Source organism: Malaclemys terrapin, chromosome 25, assembly GCF_027887155.1.
Source record: "Malaclemys terrapin pileata isolate rMalTer1 chromosome 25, rMalTer1.hap1, whole genome shotgun sequence".
Lineage (NCBI taxonomy): Eukaryota > Metazoa > Chordata > Testudines > Emydidae > Malaclemys > Malaclemys terrapin.
Window position 1 is genome coordinate 9449886 of NC_071529.1, and position 16044 is coordinate 9465929.

At 59.1% G+C, this 16044-nt stretch overlaps 1 protein-coding gene across 4 annotated transcripts in view; it reads left to right on the top strand.

Annotated features, from left to right (window-relative positions):
* MPP2 (MAGUK p55 scaffold protein 2) overlaps positions 1-16044 on the top strand; it is a 45661-nt gene that overhangs the window by 2375 nt on the left and 27242 nt on the right. For 2 of the 4 annotated variants that reach the window (XM_054014624.1, XM_054014625.1), the window contains exon 1: positions 4105-4194. In XM_054014624.1, coding sequence (XP_053870599.1) covers positions 4149-4194 — 46 coding nt within the window. In that variant the 5' untranslated portion in view covers positions 4105-4148. Of the gene's footprint in view, positions 1-4095; positions 4195-10988; positions 11071-16044 lie in introns of those variants that run through there. The other 2 variants (XM_054014626.1, XM_054014623.1) reach the window with 2 other exon arrangements.

Genomic DNA, 16044 nt, shown 5'->3' on the forward strand with positions numbered 1-16044 from the left:
GCGCTGTATGTGTGCACATGTGTGTGTGTGTCAGGGGAGTGCTCTGTGCACGTGTGTGTGTGTCAGGGGAGTGCTGTGTGTGTGTGTCAGGGGAGCGCTGTGTGTGTGTGCACATGTGTGTGTGTCAGGGAGTGCTGTGTCTGTGTGTGTGTCAGGGGAGCGCTGTATGTGTGCACATGTGTGTGTGTCAGGGAGCGCTGTGTCTGTGTGTGTGTCAGGGGAGCGCTGTATGTGTGCACATGTGTGTGTGTGTCAGGGGAGTGCTCTGTGCACGTGTGTGTGTGTCAGGGGAGTGCTGTGTGTGTGTGTCAGGGGAGCGCTGTGTGTGTGTGCACATGTGTGTGTGTCAGGGGAGCGCTCTGTGTGTGTGTGTGTGTCAGGGGAGCGCTCTGTGTGTGTGTGTATGTGTGTGTGTCAGGGGAGTGCTGTGTGTGTGTGTCAGGGGAGCGCTGTGTGTGTGTGTATGCACGTGTGTGTGTGTCAGGGGAGCACTGTGTGTGTGTGTGTCAGGAGAGTGCTGTGTGTGTGTGTGTGTGTGTGTGCGTGTGTGGTCAAAGGGAACTTGTAATGAAGGTGGATGCCGTGCAGCCAGTGCAAATTAGTGACAGACAATAGCGATTCATACATTAGAAACGGAGACCGGTGTGTCCTGGCTCCCTGGACCCTGTTCTAACCACTAGGCCGCACTCCTTCCTCGCTCTGGGAATAGGACCTAGGATGGGACCTAGGATGGAACCTTGACTTCCACGCTCACGGGTGGAGCCAGAAAACACTATGTGGCCTTGTAGATCTCCTCCGCCCCCAGTCTGTTGCTGTGCACCCACTGAACTGCCCTTAGTGGGCGTGTGGGCTACGTGTTCTCCCCTTGGTGCTCTCTCCTCATCGCGACACTGGTTGGGACGTTTCCCGCCCGGTGAGGTCGTGTCAGCATCCCTCCCGGAACAATGAACGCGCATCTGCACCCCGGGAATGCGGATGGCTTTCTGATGCGGCTGCAGATTCATACCCTAAGCTGGGACTCCCACTCCGAGCCTGGCGGCACGTCTCAGGGCGGTAGGAGGAAGCCACATGGATGGAGCCATCCCCAAGATTCCTGCTCCCAGCCTCTGGGCTCAGCCAGATCCAGGAATTATCGCAGCTCCTCATGGCCCCAGGCATGAAGATGCTGCAGTCCGGGTCGTGGGCTCATCCTTCTTCAGCCAAGCTGCCACACGGGAGCCTTCGCTGGGAGCAGGATTGCTGTCCTGTTTGCTCAGGCAGGCCGAGCTCATTCCCTGGTTTGGAGTGTGCAACCCCCTCCATGAAACGAACTCCGATTCCATCCTTCTCATGGAGATTCCCTCTGCCTGTCACTCGGGATTCTCTCCACTCAGTGCCAGGGATGGGGCAGAATGGGACAGGTCTAAGCTCACTCCAGCTACGGCTGAGATTGGTGCTAACCTGGGCAGCTGCCGGATGGCTGCTCTATCTCGTACCAACCATCTCCAGCTCATACGGGCCATCCGGGATGCTCTTCACGCTCCTATGGGAGCATCCCCCATCCTCCTCTCATGCTGCCTTCTGAGTCCAGAGCACCTCACTGACGCCAGTGATAATGTTTCTATTCGTCCCTCCTTCCTGGTTTTCTTTGTTAGGGTCGGCTGGGTCCAGCAGCGGAGTTGGCTGGTGTGATCAGACACAGGTTTGTGCAATGCCGGACTGGCAGAGTCCAGATCGGCACAGGCACAGTGCCACCGGCACAGCATGGCGTTCAGGCTGAAACTGGTATCTGCCCCATTCACTCTCCTGAGCTCCGCTCTTCCCCCCCCCTCCCCCCGCCCCCAGACCAATGTGCATGTGGCTTCTGGCCAGGGAACATTCCAAAGGCACCTGCCCAGGTGCTCAGGTATCTGGATTTGTGATCTGGTGGGTGGGGCGGGAGAGAGAGTTAACCCTTAAAGCACAGAGCAGGGAAAGCAACTGAGTCGCTGTTTCAGTTCTTGTGTCCTAGCCTGGAGGGCCCAATTCCTCCCCCACACCCCAAAATGTGACCTGTTTGTCGCTTTGCCCCAAAAGAATGAAATTGATGCTCTGACAGCTGCTAAGACCGGGCATGTTCATTTCACATGGCTGCATTCCCAAGTGTGTGTGTGTGTGTGTGTGGGGAGGGGAAGGGGTGGGAGAGGCCTGGAGTTTGACAGCAGGAGTGGAGCAAAGAGGCTGGCTGGGGACAGAGCCCGCATGCGAGCAGCCTGGGGAAGGTGGTGCCCATCCCTGCTTTGTAGAGAGGTTGTTTCAGGCACGGGGCCTTTCAAAGCTGGGGGGGTGGGGGGTGGGTTGGAGGAGAAGCTGATCTAGATGTTGCCTCCTGTGACCGGAGGTGGCATGTCGCCGAAGCAGGGAGGAATTCGACGCCGAGTCTCTTCCCTGAGGAGTTCACAAACAGTACGTGGGCGGGAAGGTGCGGAGAGCTGTGGCCCCCGGAGGCCAGCTCCCAGCACACGGGGGCTACAAAGCCGGGCAAACCAGCCTTTTTGGAATCTCCCCCAGCAGCGTGGAGCAGTTAGATGGGCCTGCATTGCCCCTGGGTGGAAGGGAAGTGGGCTGACCGGTTCACACTGTGCTCAGGTGAATCTGGATCACCTGCAGCGGCAGCACCAGGGGCCTCTCTAGTTGACCCTGATGGCCTGTCAGGTGCAGAGGTGGTCCTGCAGCCCACATGGCTTCAGGAGCAGCGTCACTTAGCACCATAGGGACCGGCCCTGTCCTGGACTGGGAGAAGGGCCCACGGGCCCTCCCCTTGCGACCTGTCCTTCCCCCGTCCTCCCCGACCAGCTCGGATCCCTAGCCAGCTCCCTGGCAGCATCTCCAAAGGGCGGTAACCTTGAGGGGTGGGCTCTCGGGCGGCTCCCACTGCTTCCATATTGTTCTCCCGCTCCAGTGTTGCTATGGCAACCGGGGAATTAGCATCTCCTCAGTGTGCCAGCAGCTTGTCCATGGCCCTGTTTCCTCAGCGCAGCCCCGTCCTGAGAGGACGCTGTGGGCTCAGCCATCCCTTGTTTGGCGGCTGGCTCCAGGCCGGGATTCGGAGCTGGGAGAGGCCGAGAGAACCACAGGGTCTGGCTGTGGCCGGCAGCCTGGACAGATGCGCCCCCCTTTGCAGGCATCATAGATGGGTCCTGGCTCTTCCCTGCCACAAGGGGCGCTAGACGGGCGAGGCCTCGTACAGGGCAGCCTGCTGTTGCTCCGGGGTCCTGAGCCGACTAGATTTTAACCCCCTTGAGTTCACCGGCCCCGGGAGGCTGTCGCTGCCGTGGACGGGTGGGAATGTGGGGTGACGGGTGGCTTTTCAGGGCGTGGGCTCCCTCCGGCACTGAAAGGGTGAATGCCGTTCCAGTAGCAATCCCCTTCCCGGGCAGGATTTTAGGGAAACAACTGCAGACAAGGTTCCTGTTGTCTCCCAGAAGGGGGCGCTGTGGGGGATGGAGCAGGAGTGCTGGCTGTGTGGGTGGCGGGGGTTCCCAGGTACTCCAGTCCCAGCCTCCCCCAGCAGGGGGCGCTGTGGGGGATGGAGCAGGAGTGCTGGCTGTGTGGGTGGCGGGGGTTCCCAGGTACTCCAGACCCTCCCAGCAGGGGGCGCTGTGGGGGATGGAGCAGGAGTGCTGGCTGTGGTGGTGGTGGTGGTGGGGAGCTCCCCGCTGCCCCTGCCTCAGACTGCAAACATCCCTTCTTCTGGCACATGGTGCCCGGTGAACTCGGCGTCTCCTCGGCTCCTGCGTGTGGAGATGATGCTCCAGTGACCCCCGGTGGGAAAGGGCGGAGAGTGGCTCTGAAGGCGGGCGGCTGGTCACTATGTGCTGTGTCTCCTTATCCCTCTCCCTCCCTCCCCACTGGCAGTCGGGTGGCATTCCCCACGGGGCCCTGATGTGCCAGGAATCCGGACGGGACTTGTATGCCCACAGCAGGGGTAGCGCAGGGGTTGCTAGATTGATGGCATCCTGGGGCTATAGGCTTCCCCCATATAGCTCCTTTCCTCTGTGTCCTGTGCCCCCTCCCGCTAGTCCCCGCCTCTTCCCCCTGCGAGTGACTGGCTTTCACCTTTTCCTCTCTCTGCAGATCCCTGTGTGTGCCCGTTCAGAGGTGCGCTCGCCATCTGACGCCCCAGCCCTATGCCAGCTGCTGAGATGCCTGTGGCTGCTACCAACTCCGACTTGGGTAAGACACGCCCTTTCCGGGCTGGCATTGTGAAACGTCGCCCGGGCCCTGCTTTCCATTGTGGGCACAGGGCACCCTCAGTCTGTGCCCCTCACCACCCCTGAACTCCCACGGGGTTTGGGCAGCTCTCCACCGAACACCCGGCATAGGTGGACCCTGGAGACGGGCCCAGGCCGCCAAGTTTGGACTCAGATTTAAGAGCTCCCCACGACCAGCTCTTGGGTGTGTGAGGCTTGGCCCAGAAGGGGCAGGTTGACCGACTCCGTCTCTACCGCCTCCTCAGCTGTGAGATCTGGACCCTGCTCTGAGCTGGGAGGGGAGATTGCCCCATAACAGAAAGCCAGTTCCCTCGCCGCGCTGGCGCTCCCGCCTCTGCCCCGCCAGGTCCCTCAGATTGTCTAGCTGGATTTTAGAGGTGCCTGCTTCATCTCTCCTGTCAGGAGGATGGTTTATTAGCGGGGTTATGGGAGAGCACCCCAGAAGCTTTCTAAGCCCACTGGATGGGGCTGTCCATGTCCCAGAAAGCTCGCTGTTCGTTCCTTGTGCTGCAGGAGCAGCTGGCTGCTGGCGGGGAATGGAGGGGACAAGTGCCCAAGTAAGAGGAAGGATGGCTTAATGGTTAGAGCACTGGCTTGGGACTCAGGTTCAATCCCCAGCTCTGCCACATTCTATAGGTGTGACCTTGGGCAAGTCACTTAAGGCCAGATTTTTAAAGGTATGTAGGCGCCTAACTCCTATTGAAGCCGATGGGCGTTAGGTGCCCAAGTACCTTTAAGAATCCGGGCCTGTCTGTTCCTCAGTTCCCCCATCTGTAACGGGGCTAGGAGGACAAATACACTAAAGATGGCAAGGCACTCGGAGGTCACGGGAATGGGGGTTATAGGCGGATGTGAAATGAACTACCTGACTTCTGTGCTGAGAGCTGCGTTTTGGGGGTCCTGATTATTCTGGCTGGGGAGATGGGGGGGTGCAGGACACCAGGCTGTTCTGAACGCTCGTCCCCTGTGAGGTGACGTGGGTCAGCTTCATTGGAGGGGACGAGTGGCTGGGAGCCAGCTCTCCTGCTGTCTCCCAGCCTGACCCCCGCTGCCTCCCCTGGAAGGGGTAGAGGTGATGCCGCGGTCAGGGGCTGGCACAGCAGGGTTTGGCTGAGGCGAGATGGAGGCTGGATCGGTAGCTGCCCTGGCTTCTCTGCCATCAGTACGGCCGGCGGCTGCAAAGGTCGCTTCCCCTCCACCCGCTTGCTGGGATGCTGGTACTGACCGACTGCACCGCCTGCTCGCCGGTGTCCATGGAAACGCAGCTGCAGAAATTAAAGAGGCCGCCCGGAGATTCTGGGCTGGGCAGTACGGAAGCATCTGCCCCCGCTGGAGTGTGTTACCCCCCCAGGCTGGGGGGGGACAAGACAGAATGGGGCCTGAAGGGGGGGGAATGAGATCGGGAGGGGGCAATGGGAGAGGAGCAGTGCAGGGAGAATGGGGGGGGGGTACGCCATGGGATGGGGGGAAGGGCTTTGGGTGAGTGAGGGGGACAGTCCCCCTGCTCCTGATTGGTTCTGCTGGCTGCACCCCTCACTCTGGGCTGCAGCTTCTCTCTCTCGGGCTGGCTGCGTATCCTTTGATGCTAGTAAATGCACAGGTGTGCGTGTGTGTGTGTGCGTGTGTGTGTGCGTACGCACAGCTTCTGCTCCCTACCTGCCCACCTCTAACCCTCTTACATTTAATTAAACCTCTTCTCTTTAGCTGGTGATTACATTGTAGGTCAGGCAGGAATCCTGGGGCTGCGCTCTAAGCCAGTTAATGGCACACCCGGGCCATGGGGCTGGGCCAGACCCCCAAGGCTGGAGGAGAGCACTGGGAGTGTGTGGCTTGGGGAACAGGTGGGCACATGCCTGCGTGTATGTGCGTCTGGCATGGGGCGTGCGCCCGTGCACCTGAGCATGGGTGTGAGCGCACGGCTGTACACCAGTGTGTGGGCATATGCATGCCTGTGCACCTGAGCGTGGGTGTGAGCGCACGGCTGTGCACCAGAGTGTGGGTGTGAGCATGCCCGTGCACCAGAGTGTGGGTGTGAGTGCATGACTGTGCACCAGAGTGTGGGTGTGAGCGCACGGCTTTGCACCAGAGTGTGGGCATGTGCATGCCCGTGCACCAGAGTGTGGGTGTGAGCGCATGACTGTGCACCAGAGTGTGGGTGTGAGCGCACGACTGTGCACCAGTGTGTGGGCATGTGCATGCCCATGCACCTGAACGTGGTTGTGAGCGCATGGCTGTGCACCAGAGTGTGGGTGTGAGCATACAGCAATGTACCTGAGCATGGGTGTGAGCGCACAGCTTTGCACCAGAGTGTGGGTATGAGCGCATGGCTTTGCACCAGAGTGTGGATGTGAGCGCACGACTGTGCACCAGAGTGTGAGCATGTGCATGCCCATGCACCAGAGCGTGGGTGTGAGTGCACAGCTGTGCACCAGTGTGTGGTTGTGAGCGCACGGCTGTGCACCAGAGTGTGGGCATGTGCATGCCCGTGCACCAGAGTGTGGATGTGAGCGCATGACTGTGCACCAGAGCGTGGGTGTGAGCGCATGGCTGTGCACCTGAGCGTGGGTGGAGGGTGGAGCCAGGGCCACATTTGAATGGGAGACCTCTCAGGAGCAGCCCAGATGCTGCAGGGAATGTGGTAGGGGGCTCAGGAGGGGGCGCTCTGCCCTCAGAGCCAGTGCTGACCCCCGTGCATAAATCTGAGCTGCTGGGCACTTGTGTTCCTCAAGGGTCCTGTGTTTCCTTTGCGAAACTTGGGGTGTTACCTTGGCATCTAGGCTGTTTCCTAAGGCAGGTGCCTCCATTCTGCCCCCCTGTGGTTTCAGCAGGGTGCTGCTGGGTGGCGCTGCAGGGAGCTGCTAATCAGTAGCTGTGTTCCACCCCAGCACTGGCTGCATCTCCGTCGTGGTTGTATCGCACACTGGGGGGGTCCCTGGGGGTGAAACAGCTGGAGAAACACAGAGAGGGTTGAGTGGGGTCTCAGGGCCTCTGTGTAAAATGAGGCAGGATGGCCTGTGGGTCAGGCACTGCCCTGGGACTTTGGGGAGCCCTCCTCTGCCACAGACTCCCTGCGTGGGTCACTTGGTCTCTGTGCCTCTGTTTCCCCCTGTAATAGGATAAGCAGAGCCCAGGGGGTCAGGAACAGCAGAGGTGGGGGTGCTGGTTTGCATAGAGACCAGGTACATTTCTGACACTGGCAGGACAAGTCAGATCCCAGGCCCCCTCTTCCACCCCCAGTAGCCACATGAAACGTCCCTGGGTGTTAGCTGCCTCTGAATCCACCTGGCTTTCTAAGGGTTAATCCCAGTCTCAGGCAGATTCTGTTTCTCTCCATCCCCTCCCTCCCCCACCCAGGCCAGTCAGGGCTGGGAAGGGGGTTGGGGTGGGGGATGGGGTCAGAGTGGGATCAGATAGGGGGGTGGGAAGGGGTCAGGCTGGGTGGGGTGGGATGCGGGTCCAGCAGGGGTCTGGGATGGGGTCTGGGTGGGGAGGGGTGAGGCAGGGGGTGGGATGGGGTCTGGGTGGGGTGGGAAGGGGGTTGAGTTGGGAGGATGGGGTTAGAGTGGAATCTGGGGTGGTGAGTTGGTGGTCAGACGGGGGGTGGGATGGCATCAGGCAGGGTGGGGTGGGAAGGGGTCAGGCTGCGGGGGGTGGGAAGGGATCAGGCAGGGGGTGGGATGGGGTCAGGCTGGATGCGGTGGGAAGGGGGTTGGGTTGTGGGGATAGGGGTTAGAGTGGGATCTGGAGTTGGTGGTCAGGCAGGGGGTGGGATGGGGTCAGGGTGGGGTGGGAAGTGGTCAGGCAGGGGGTGGGATGGGGTCAGGCTGGATGCGGTGGGAAGGGGGTTGGGTTGGGGGGATTGGGGTTAGAGTGGGATCTGGGGTGGGGAGGTGGTGGTCAGGCAGGGGGTGGGATGGGGTCAGGGTGGGGTGGGAAGTGGTCAGGCAGGGGGTGGGATGGGGTCAGGCTGGATGCGGTGGGAAGGGGGTTGGGTTGGGGGGATTGGGGTTAGAGTGGGATCTGGGGTGGGGAGGTGGTGGTCAGGCAGGGGGTGGGATGGGGTCAGGGTGGGGTGGGAAGTGGTCAGGCAGGGGGTGGGATGGGGTCAGGCTGGATGCGGTGGGAAGGGGGTTGGGTTGGGGGGATTGGGGTTAGAGTGGGATCTGGGGTGGGGAGGTGGTGGTCAGGCAGGGGGTGGGATGGGGTCAGGGTGGGGTGGGAAGTGGTCAGGCAGGGGGTGGGATGGGGTCAGGCTGGATGCGGTGGGAAGGGGGTTGGGTTGGGGGGATTGGGGTTAGAGTGGGATCTGGGGTGGGGAGGTGGTGGTCAGGCAGGGGGTGGGATGGGGTCAGGCTGTGGGGGGTGGGATGGGGTCTAGGTGGGGTGGGAAGGGAGTGGGACGGGGGTGGGACTGCGAGGGGGAGCAGGTGATTTGGGGCGAGAGGGGCTCAGGCTGGGGGTGGGGTGGGTCGACGCTGTCCCTTTAAATTTGTATCCGTCCTGGCTTAACGTCCTTGGATGTAATCCCTTCCTGCTGCCATGGCAACGAGGGTATAATAGCACCAGTGCCAATGCCCGCCTTAAAGGGGTTAAGGCACCAATGCCCCCGGCCCCTGGGGAGGGACTTGGGACCGGGGCCTTTCCCACCTGCCGGGTGCCTGGTGCACCATCCCCTCCCCCCTCCCCCGTGGTCCTGCTCATCCCCCGCGGCCCTTACGCCCCTGCTGGCAGGAAGGGGTTAATAATTCGGGGGGGCGCGAGGCTTACCCCCTGCCCCATTGAGAAGGGGACAAAGGCAGGGAAGGGGCAGGGGGAGCAGAGCCCTGCAGGTAGGCTGGAATGGGCGGGTCTCGGGCTGAGCGGGGCGTGGGGGCCATGTGGGGCTGGGTGTGTGAAGCTGTGGGGGTGTGTGTTGGGTGGGGCTCTGTGTGTGTGTTTTGTGTAGCTGTGTGTTTGTGCACCATGTGGAGCTGTGGTTGTCAGTATGATCAGTTGTGTGTGCGCGCTGGGTGGGGCTCTTGTGTGTGTGTGTGTGTGTATTTGTGTGCCGTGTGAAGCTGTGGGGTCCAGTGTGATCGTGTGTGTGTTGCATGGGGCTCTGTGTGAGTTTTGTGTAGCTGTGTGTTGTGCACCATGTGAAGATTGTGTGTGTTGGGTGGAGCTGTGTGCTTGTGTGTGTACGTGCTGTGTTGGGTGGGTGAGAAGCCGTGGGTGTCAGTTCAATGTGTGTTGTTTGTTGCGTAGGGCTGTGGCATGCGTGTGTGTGTGTGTGTGTGTGTGTGTGTGTGTGTGTACAGGGAGGGGGCTATGCATGGAGTGGGGAGAATCAACCTTCCCAAAGCTTCAGTGCTCCCAGATGTCATAGTTAACCCCTTCCCTGCTGCACTTTCCATGGGATGCAGCCAGCCATGGACCTCTTCTCCATTGCCTTGGAAAATGGGGTCAGTCGTTCCCGTTGTGGATGTGAATGATTGCAGGTGGAGTGGGGCGTTGGAGAGCCGGACCCGTTGTGTCTCTGTGGGCGAGCCCGTTCGTGTACACAGCTGGGGGGGGAAAGCACCTCATACCTCAGCTCTCCTGGTTACTGTGTGTGTGTGTGTGTGGGGGGTGTTCACTGAAAAATCCCAAGCCTGCTACAGAATAATGATACCAACATTCAGTGCTGGTATTGGGCTTCTCCTCCGTAGATCTCAGAGGGGTGTCTGTTGTTAGTCCCCATTTTATACATGGGGAAACTGAGGCACAGAGCGAGGAAGTGACTTGCCCAAAACCTCAGTGGCAAAGACAGGAATAGAACCCAGGGGTCCTGATGCCCAGGATCCCTGCTGGAACCACTAGACCCTACTTCCTTCCTTTCAGATTCATGGAGGATGGGTCCATCAGTGGCTATTAGCCAGGATGGGCAGGGATGGTGTCCCTAGCCTCTGTTTGCCAGAAGCTGGGATTGGGTGACAGGCCATGGATTACTTGATGATAACCTGCCTGTTCATTCCCTTTGGGGCACCTGCCATTGGCCGCTGTCAGAAGACAGGATACTGGGCTTGATGGACCTTTGGTCTGACCCAATATGGCCGTTCTTATGTTCTTGGAGCTAGCAGTAGGACCCAGGAACCCTGACTCCCAGTCTCCCTGCTGGAACCCGTGGGAGATAACTGGCAGTAGAACCCAGGTGCCTTGATTCCTCGTCCCCTTCTGTAACTACTAGGCCATGCTCCCACCAGCTCAGAACAGGTCCAGGAGCCCTCCCAGGACTCTGCTGTATCCATTAGGTAACATGTGGCGCTGAGAATAGAAACCAGGAGTCCACTTCCCAGACCTATAGTAAGTCCACTAGGACCACACCTGCCCCAGGCTCCAGTTCCTGGTGCTGATCCACTCACTGGCGGGCTTTGCATTGGCCGGCTGGTCTCTCCAGGCAGCAGGGCTGGTGGGGTCACAACTCCCCCTTAGGCGGCTGCTCTCGCCCACCTTTGCCATCTGGTGCCAGCACTGCCTGTGCCAATCACGCTGCCGGCAGCCGAGCTGGCTGATTGGCTGGCATTTTGGGGAGATGCCTGGTCTTCTCTCCAGCCAGTGGCTTCTGCCTCCTCCGCCCTTCCCCACGCTGCAAAAGCGTCGGGTTCAGCCCCATCCATCGCCTGGGCGGGCGAGCTGTCAGGGCAGCGGGAGACGGTCGCCGTGGCAGCCAGCTCGGGTACCCGCGTCTCTGAGCAGCAGTGTGGAAAAGCCTGTCTCTGAGCATCCCTGACCGCAGCCATGAGCAGCAGCCCCGCCAGTGGCGTCTCCTTAGAGGGGATCTCGCTGGATTCCTCGGAGGAGTCCGAGCTCCGCAGGGAAGGTAGGGAGAATCCGTGGCTGGGGGGAGGCTGCTTCTGGCATCATGAGGGGGATTGGCTCCCCCGGCCCGCCTTCCCTGCTGCCTCCGGGGCTGTGGTCCGAGCTGAGCTGCGACGTGAGATGTCGGAGATGCTGGCGGGGGGGAGGGCTGAAGAGAGGAGGCCAGCGACGGAGCAGCTAATCCCCCAGCAAAGGAAGGAAAAGGGGCACTGAGATGAGTGGGGGGCAGGGGCTGTGCACGAGCCAACCCTGCCCCCAGGGGAACCACTGCCCCCTCATTTCCCCACTGCCCCTTTCCCCTAGGGATGGAAATCTAGGTTCTGCCCACCAGGAATGGGCACAGGGCAGGTGGGTTGCTGCAGGCTGGGAGCTTTGCCCAGATGGCAGCTCTGCCTGGAATTCGGGGGGCAGGGAGGGGGTGGGTCTCTGGGGGGGTTGGTCCCCATCCATCATGCTTTTCCCATCCCTTCCAAAGAGATGAATGGGGCGGGGATATTCCCTCCCCCCCCGCTACGCAATAGCTGATCTCTGGGGGGGTGGGACACGTCAGTTCAGCTCCCCCCACCTCTGTATTGGCACGTTAAGGCATTGTTGCTAACTGGGGCTTTGGGGACTGGGACCAGGGTTTTGGGGTCTCCCTGTGCCCTTGGCTCACCCCGGGGTCTGTATTGGGGAGGGGGTTCGGTATATATAGTGCAAGAGCTGGGTGCCAGCAGGGGCCCTTTACTTTGCTGACCAGGGCATCGCTCGCCCCATGGGTGGCTCTGTGCACTCTAGGGAGCCCCCATTGACTCTAGTGGGGTATCCCTGAGGGCAGGAGTTGGCCTGTAGTTATTAATACAGGCATTTGGGGGAAGGAAAATTGGATCTACGTCTCTTATCTCCACTGAAATGCACTGGACTAAAGGGGTTTCTCTGGGGGGCAGGCTGGAAATGAACGATCTCCCTTGTGTTTAGACAGTGGTTTATAAATGGGCAGATGCAGTGCTGGGCGCAGTTGCCTCAGCGGGTCCCTGAGGTGGTGACAGAGGGGGGTTGTGTGACGAACTGGGCCTGTTCTTACTGTGGTGTGTGAATGCTGACAGGGGAGTGTGGCTGGATAGTCTGCATTGGGGGATGGGAGTCTGAGTCTGCCCGAGGGCGAATACCTGGGCGTGTAGCATGGGAGCCCAGGAAGGGGTTGGAGGCCAGGTGACTCCTTGGCCTGGGAAACTGAACAAAGGCTGTGGGAGGGGTCGCTGAAGGCAGAGTGCTGGAAGCGGGCTGGAGAGATGGCTGGGAGGCAGAGATGGCTCTGACCCCCCAAAGGGGGGTGGGCTGGGATGCCCTGGGACCCCAAGCTGGACCTAACTGAGGGGGGCCCTGTTGTCTGTGCCTGCAAGACCTGTCTTGGACTGTATTCCTGTCATCCAAATAAACCTTCTGCTTTACTGGCTGGCTGAGAGTCATGGTGAATCGCAGGAAGCCGGGGGTGCAGGGCCCTGAGTCCCCCAATACTCCGTGACAGGTTGGCATCCCCGACTGGAGACTGGTACCTACAACAGCCTCAGAGAGGAGGGTGCCGTGGGTTGTTTCTCTCCTTGGCCTTTCACCCTCTGGGCTTGGAATCCACCAAGGATCAACGCATCAAGGTGTCTGGTGCTGAAAGCCTGGCGCCTGGGTAGTCTTGGCACCCACCGCACTGGTGGACACAAGGGGCTTGCTTTCTTTCAGGGATAGTGGTTGAATAGCAGGAGGTGCTGCAGATAATCATCAAGGTACCTGAGGTCCATAGATGGCTCAGGTCTGAGGGGCATCAGCAGAGCTGTGTGTATTGGGGAGCCCAGGACTGCAATGGCAGAGTACATAAGAACCGTCACACTGGGTCAGACCAAGGATCCATCAAGCCCTGTATCCAGTCTCTGACAGCGGCCGAAGGCAGATGCTTCAGAGGGAGTGAACAGAACAGGGCAATTTCAAGAAATCCATCCCCCGTCGAACAATCCCAGATTCTGGCAGTGGGAGATTTAGGGACACCCAGAACATGGGTTGCATCCTGGACCATCTTGGCTAATAGCCATTGATGGATCTATCCTCCATGAGCTCATCTAATTATTTTCTTAACGCGGTTATACTTTTGGCCTTCACAACATCCCCTGGCAAGGAGTTCCACGGGTTGATTGTGCGCTGTGTGAAGAAATACTTCCCTTTGTTTGTTTTAAACCTGCCGCATATTCATTTCATCGGGCGACCCCAAGTTCCTGTGGTATGTGAAGGGGTCAATAACACTTCCTTATTCACTTTCTCCTCACCAGTCATGATTTTATAGTCCTGTATCATATCCCCCCTTAGTCGTCTCTTTTCTAAGATGAACAGCCCTGGTCTTTTTAATCGCGCCTCATATGGAAGCTGTTCCAGCCCCCTAATCATTTTCATCGCCCTTCTCTGCACTTTTTCCAATTCCAATATATCTTTTTTGAGACGGGGCGACCAGAACTGCACCCAGTATTCAGGGTGTGAGTCTAGCATGGATATATACAGTGGCATTACGATATTTTCTCTTTTATTATCTGTCCCTTTCCTAATGGTTCCCAACATTGTGTTGGCTTTTTTTGACTGCCGCTGCGCATTGAGCAGGTGTTTTCCGAGAACTAACCACGGTGACACCAAGATCTTTTTCTGGAGGGGTAACAGCTAATATAGACCCCGTCCTTTTGGGAAACGTAATCCCAACTCTCCATACAATGTGCATGACTTCGCAGTTCTCAACACTGAATTTCATCTGCCAGGTTGTTGCCCAGTCACCCAGTTCAGTGGGGTCTCTTTGTAACTCTTCGCCGTCTGCTTTGGACTCGGCGATCTCGAGTCATTCTGTGTCGTGTGCAAATTTTGCCATCTCACTGCTCACCCCCTTTTCCAGATTGTTTTTGCATGGGGTGAGTAGCACTGGTCCCCGTGCAGATCCTTGGGGAACGCCGCTATTTACCCCTTTCCATTACCCCACGACTGCGTCCTTTGCTTAAGAGCTTTTGGTGAGAGACGTTGGTTGGGTCTACACCAGGGGTTCTCAACCTTTTTCTTTCTGAGGCCTCCCCCACCCCACATGCTATAAAAATCCCACAGCATTGGGGGTAGCAAGCAGGACAATTTCCAAGGGCCCCGCTCCACAGGGCCCCCCGCCAAGCTAAGTTGATTGGGCTTTGGCTTCAGCCCTTAGTGCAGGGCCAGCTCTGGCTTTTTTGCCGCCCCAGGCAAAAAAGCCTCCTGCCGGCCCCGAACCCCTGGCGGGGAGCACGGCAGGGGAGGGCGGCGAGCCCGGCCGGGGCCCTGCTCTCCCGGACCGGCCGGAGCGCCGCCCCCCTCCAGGTGCCGCCCCAAGCACCTGCTTGGTCGGCTGGTGCCTAGAGCCGGTCCTGCCTGAGTGGCAGGGCTTTGGTTTTTTGCCCTGGACCCCAGTGAGTCCAACGCCAGCCCTGCTCTCTGGCTTATTTTGGCGCACCCCCTGAAACCTGCTCGCGGCCCCACAGGGGCCCTGGACCCCCAGCTGAGAACCACTGGTCTATGCTACGGAGTTAGATCGACACAAGGCAGCTACCGTGGAAATGGCAACGTGTCCATTTCATGCTGTAACTGCCTCGCTGCGCCGACTTACTAACTCCACCTCCGCGAGTGGGGTAGACTCTAGGTCGATGCAGTGTCCGTGTAGACGCTGCGTTGTGATATTTTCTCTTTCATTATCTATCCCTTTCCTGATTGTGTTGGCTTTTTGGAGTGCCGCTGCATTGCTTACGTCAGGACTGTCACTGGCTTTCGGGAGCCGTCCCACCATGCACCCCGCGGACAGTACAATCGAAGCAAGCGTTCCTGGTGAGGAGGTGTGCTGCTGACACGAGCAACGCCGTGTTGACATGCACAAGCCATGTCGTTACTGCGATGGCTGCACGCTGGCCTCAGTTCGGTCTCTGGAAGCCTGCAGCTCCTGTGCTCCCCAGGCCAGAGATGCAATGGGGACTGACTACTGGGAGGATGTGACCCCTTAGCCGGCTGGTGACCCCTGCAGATTAGAGCTGCTGCTTGTTTCAGAACTGCCTCTGGGTTAACCGTTTAATGGCAGGACTGTCAAAACGCCATTGTGCTGAGCCGCGGGGTCTTGCTTCTCAGCCTGTGTTCGTTGAAACGTCTCTGCTCTTCCCTTGTGTGGAAGTCCGGTTCCAGAGAGTTTGGCACGAGGGTGGGAGGGATAGCTCGGTGGTTTGAGCATTGGCCTTCTAAACCCAGGGTTGTGAGTTCAATCCTTGAGGGGGCAATTTAGGGATCGGGGGCAAAAATCTGTCTGGGGATTGGTCCTGCTTTGAGCAGGGGGCTGGACTAGATGACCTCCTGAGGTCCCTTCCAACCCTGAGATTCTATGCGGGGCACACATTTGCCTGCACCCGTGCCCACATTTCTACCCGGGCTCTGTAGCACACATGTTGTCACCCACTTGCACTTACCACCCACGTACACATGTGGAGACAGAGCTAGTGCACGTCTCGACCTCACACGCCAGCCTGTATGTTCAGACACTTGCACGCAGATACCGGGGCGCTGGCTTAGGCACATCCCTGCCCAGACTCAAAAACACATTTGCACGTGCAGCTACGTGTGTGTGCATTCGCACGCCTACATCTGCCCATTGGCACCTTGAGGCCCTGTCGTGCACTAGCACCCTGTTGTGCGAGGTGCTGTACGAACCCAGAACAAAATCACTACCTGCTCCAAGGCACTTGGTGCATGCGTGTGCGTTCGCACATGTGCCGACTCACAGATCTGTACTGTCCATCCCTAATGCTGCGTGTGTTCCCCCACCCCATTGGCTTGCACACAGATGTGTTTATCTTCCCCTTCCCCCCGCTTCCAAAAACATTATTTTTATTCACATTACCGCAGCAGGAGTCCAGGAAAAGGGTCTGATCCGCTGAGCGCCACCCCCCGGAACGCGGGCAGCACGGAGCAG